Raw genomic sequence first — 3,563 nt, forward strand, 5'->3', positions numbered from 1 at the left:
GAATTTAGCAGTGTTAAATCGATGTAACCCTGCACCCGTCCACATGACGAAGCCCTTTTTTTTTTTTACTTAAAGGGCTCTTAAAATCAATTTCCTTACTCCACCTCTGACAAGTGGATTAGCGCTGAAATTGGTTTTGCTGGATCGAATTTGGGGTACTGTGGACGCAATTAGATGGTATTGGCCTCCAGGAGCTATCCCAGAGTGCTCCATTGTGACCGCTCTGGACAGCACTCTCAACTCAGATGCACTGACCAGGTAGACAGGAAAAGGCCCGCGAACTTTTGAATTTCAATTTCCTGTTTGGCCAGTGTGGCAAGTTGCTGATGACGATGCAGAGCTCATCAGCAAAGGTGCACATGATGGAGTCCCAGAATCGCAAAAGAGCTCCAGCATGGACCGAACGGGAGGTACAGGATCTGATCGCTGTATGGGGAGAGGAATCCGTGCTATCAGAACTACCTTCCAGTTTTCGAAATGCCAAAACATTTGTGAAAATCTCCCAGGGCATGAAGGACAGAGGCCATAACAGGGACCCGAAGCAGTGCTGCATGAAACTTAAAGAGCTGAGGCAAGCCTACCAGAAAACCAGGGAGGCAAACGGCCGCTTCGGATCAGAGCCCCAAACATGCTGCTTCTATGATGAGCTGCATGCTATTTTAGGGGGTTCAGCCACCACTACCCCAGCCTTGTTGTTTGACTCCTTCAATGGAGATGGAGGCAACATGGAAGCAGGTTTTGGGGACGATGATGAGGAGGCTGTAGATAGCTCACAGCAAACAAGCAGAGAAACCGGTTTTCCCGACAGCCAGGAACTGTTTCTCACCCTGGATCTGGAGCCAGTACCCCCCGAACCCACCCAAGGCTGCCTCCCAGACCCACCAGGCAGAGAAGGGACCTCTGGTGAGTGTACCTTTTAAAATACTATACAAGGTTTAAAAGCCAGCATGTTTAATGATTAATTTGCCCTGGCATTCGTGGCTCTCCTGGATATACTCCCAAAGCCTTTGCAAAAAGTTTCTGGGGAGGGCAGCCTTATTCCATCCACCATGGTAGGACACTTTACCACTCCAGGCTAGTAGCACGTACTCAGGAATCATTGTAGAACAAAGCATTGCAGTGTATGTTTGCTGGCGTTCAAACAACATCTGTTCTTTATCTCTCTGTATTATCCTCAGGAGAGTGATATCATTCGTGGTCACCTAGTTGAAATAGGGTGCTTTTCTTAAGGGGACATTCAGAGGTGCGCGTTCCTGCTGGGCTGTTTGCCTATGGCTGAACAGAAATGTTCCCCGCTGTTAGCCACGCGCTGGAGGGAGGCAAAATGCGACCTTGTAACAAAAGCACATGTGCTATATATGTAATGTTAAATGTAATGTGAAAGAGTGTACCCATTGTTCTACAAAATGTGTCTTTTCAAATACCACTGTCCATTTTTTTTTCTCCACCAGCTGCATGTGTTTCAAAGATCACAGGATCTTCTCCTTCCCAGAGGCTAGCGAAAATTAGAAGGCGAAAAAAACGCACTCGCGGTGAAATGTTCTCTGAGCTCATGCTGTCCTCCCACACTGACAGAGCACAGACGAATGCGTGGAGGCAGACAATGTCAGAGTGCAGGAAAGCACAAAATGACTGGGAGGAGAGGTGGTGGGCTGAAGAGAGTAAGTGGTGGGCTGAAGAGAGGGCTGAAGCTGAAAGGTGGCGGCAGCGTGATGAGAGGAGGCAGGATGCAATGCTGAGGCTGCTGGAGGATCAAACTAATATGCCCCAGCGTATGGTTGAGCTGCAGGAAAGGCAGAAGGAGCACAGACCGCCGCTACAGCCCCTGTGTAACCTACCGCCCTCCTCCCCAAGTTCCATAGCCTCCTCATCCAGACGCCCAAGAACGCGGTGGGGGGGGGCCTTCGGCCACCCAGCCACTCCACCCCAGAGGATTGCCCAAGTAACAGAAGGCTGGCATTCAATAAGTGCTTTAAACTTTTAAAGTGCTGTGTGGCCTTGTCCTTCCCTCCTCCACCACCCGTCCTGGGCTACCTTGGTAATTATCCCCCTATTTGTGTGATGAATTAATAAAGAATTCATGAATGTGAAGCAACAATGACTTTATTGCCTCTGCAAGCGGTGATCGAAGGGAGGTGGGGAGGGTGGTTAGCTTACAGAGAAGTAGAGTGAACCAAGGGGTGGGGGATTTCATCAAGGAGAAACAAACAGAACTTTCACACCGTAGCCTGGCCAGTCATGAAACTGGTTTTCAAAGCTTCTCTGATGCGCACCACACCCTCCTGTGCTCTTCTAACCGCCCTGGTGTCTGGCTGTGCGTAACCAGCAGCTAGGTGATTTGCCTCAACCTCCCACCCCACCATAAACGTCTCTCCCTTACTCTCACAGATATTGTGGAGCGCACAGCAAGCAGTAATAACAGTGGGAATATAGGTTTCGCTGAGGTCTAATCGAGTCAGTAAAGTGCACCAGCGTGCTTTTAAACGTCCAAATGCACATTCTACCACCATTCTGCACTTGCTCAGCCTGTAGTTGAACAGCTCCTGACTACTCTCCAGGCTGCCTATGTATGGCTTCATGAGCCATGGCATTAAGGGGTAGGCTGGGTCCCCAAGGATAACTATAGGCATTTCAACATCCCCAGCGGTTATTTTCTGGTCTGGGAAGAAAGTCCCTTCCTGCAGCTTTTGAAACAGACCGGAGTTCCTGAAGATGCGAGCGTCATGTACCTTTCCCGGCCATCCCACGTTGATATTGGTGAAACGTCCCTTGTGATCCACCAGTGCTTGCAGCACTATTGAAAAGTACCCCTTGCGGTTTATGTACTCGCTGGCTTGGTGCTCCGGTACCAAGATAGGGATATGGGTTCCGTCTATGGCCCCACCACAGTTAGGGAATCCCATTGCAGCAAAGCCATCCACTATGACCTGCACATTTCCCAGGGTCACTACCCTTGATAGCAGCAGATCTTTGATTGCATTGGCTACTTGCATCACAGCAGCCCCCACAGGAGACTTGCCCACTCCAAATTGATTCCCGACTGACCAGTAGCTGTCTGGCGTTTCAAGCTTCCACAGGGCTATTGCCACTCGCTTCTCAACTGTGAGGGCTGCTCTCATCTTGGTATTCTTGCGCCTCAGGGCAGGGGAAAGCAAGTCACAAAGTTCCATGAAAGTGCCCTTACGCAAGCGAAAGTTTCGCAGTCACTGGGAATCGTCCCAGACCTGTAACACTGTGCGGTCCCACCAGTCTGTGCTTGTTTCTCGAGCCCAGAATCGGCGTTCCACCGCATGAACCTGCCCCATTAGCACCATGTTGCCCACATTGGCAGGGCCCGTGCTTTGAGAGAAGTCTGTGTTCATGTACTCATCACTCTCATCACCACGCTGATGTCGCCTACTCGCCCAGTTTCGCTTTGGCAGGTTCTGGTGCTGCGTATACTGCTGGATAATGCGTGTGATGTTTAATGTGCTCCTAATTGCCAAAGTGATCTGAGTGGGCTCCATGCTTGCCGTGGTATGGCATCTGCACAGAAAAAAGGTGCGGAACGATTGTCTGCTGTT

At 50.2% G+C, this 3,563-nt stretch overlaps 1 protein-coding gene across 1 annotated transcript; it reads left to right on the plus strand.

Annotated features, from left to right (window-relative positions):
* Nucleotides 1-510: 510 nt before the first annotated feature.
* Nucleotides 511-2,089, plus strand: LOC122455903. Its single transcript, XM_043492759.1, has 2 exons — nt 511-903; nt 1,452-2,089. The coding sequence occupies exons 1-2, from the start codon at nt 552-554 to the stop codon at nt 1,982-1,984; spliced, it is 885 nt and encodes a 294-aa protein (XP_043348694.1). The 5' UTR covers nt 511-551; the 3' UTR covers nt 1,985-2,089.
* Nucleotides 2,090-3,563: the final 1,474 nt, after the last annotated feature.

Source organism: Dermochelys coriacea, chromosome 9, assembly GCF_009764565.3.
Source record: "Dermochelys coriacea isolate rDerCor1 chromosome 9, rDerCor1.pri.v4, whole genome shotgun sequence".
Classification (NCBI taxonomy): Eukaryota; Metazoa; Chordata; order Testudines; family Dermochelyidae; genus Dermochelys; species Dermochelys coriacea.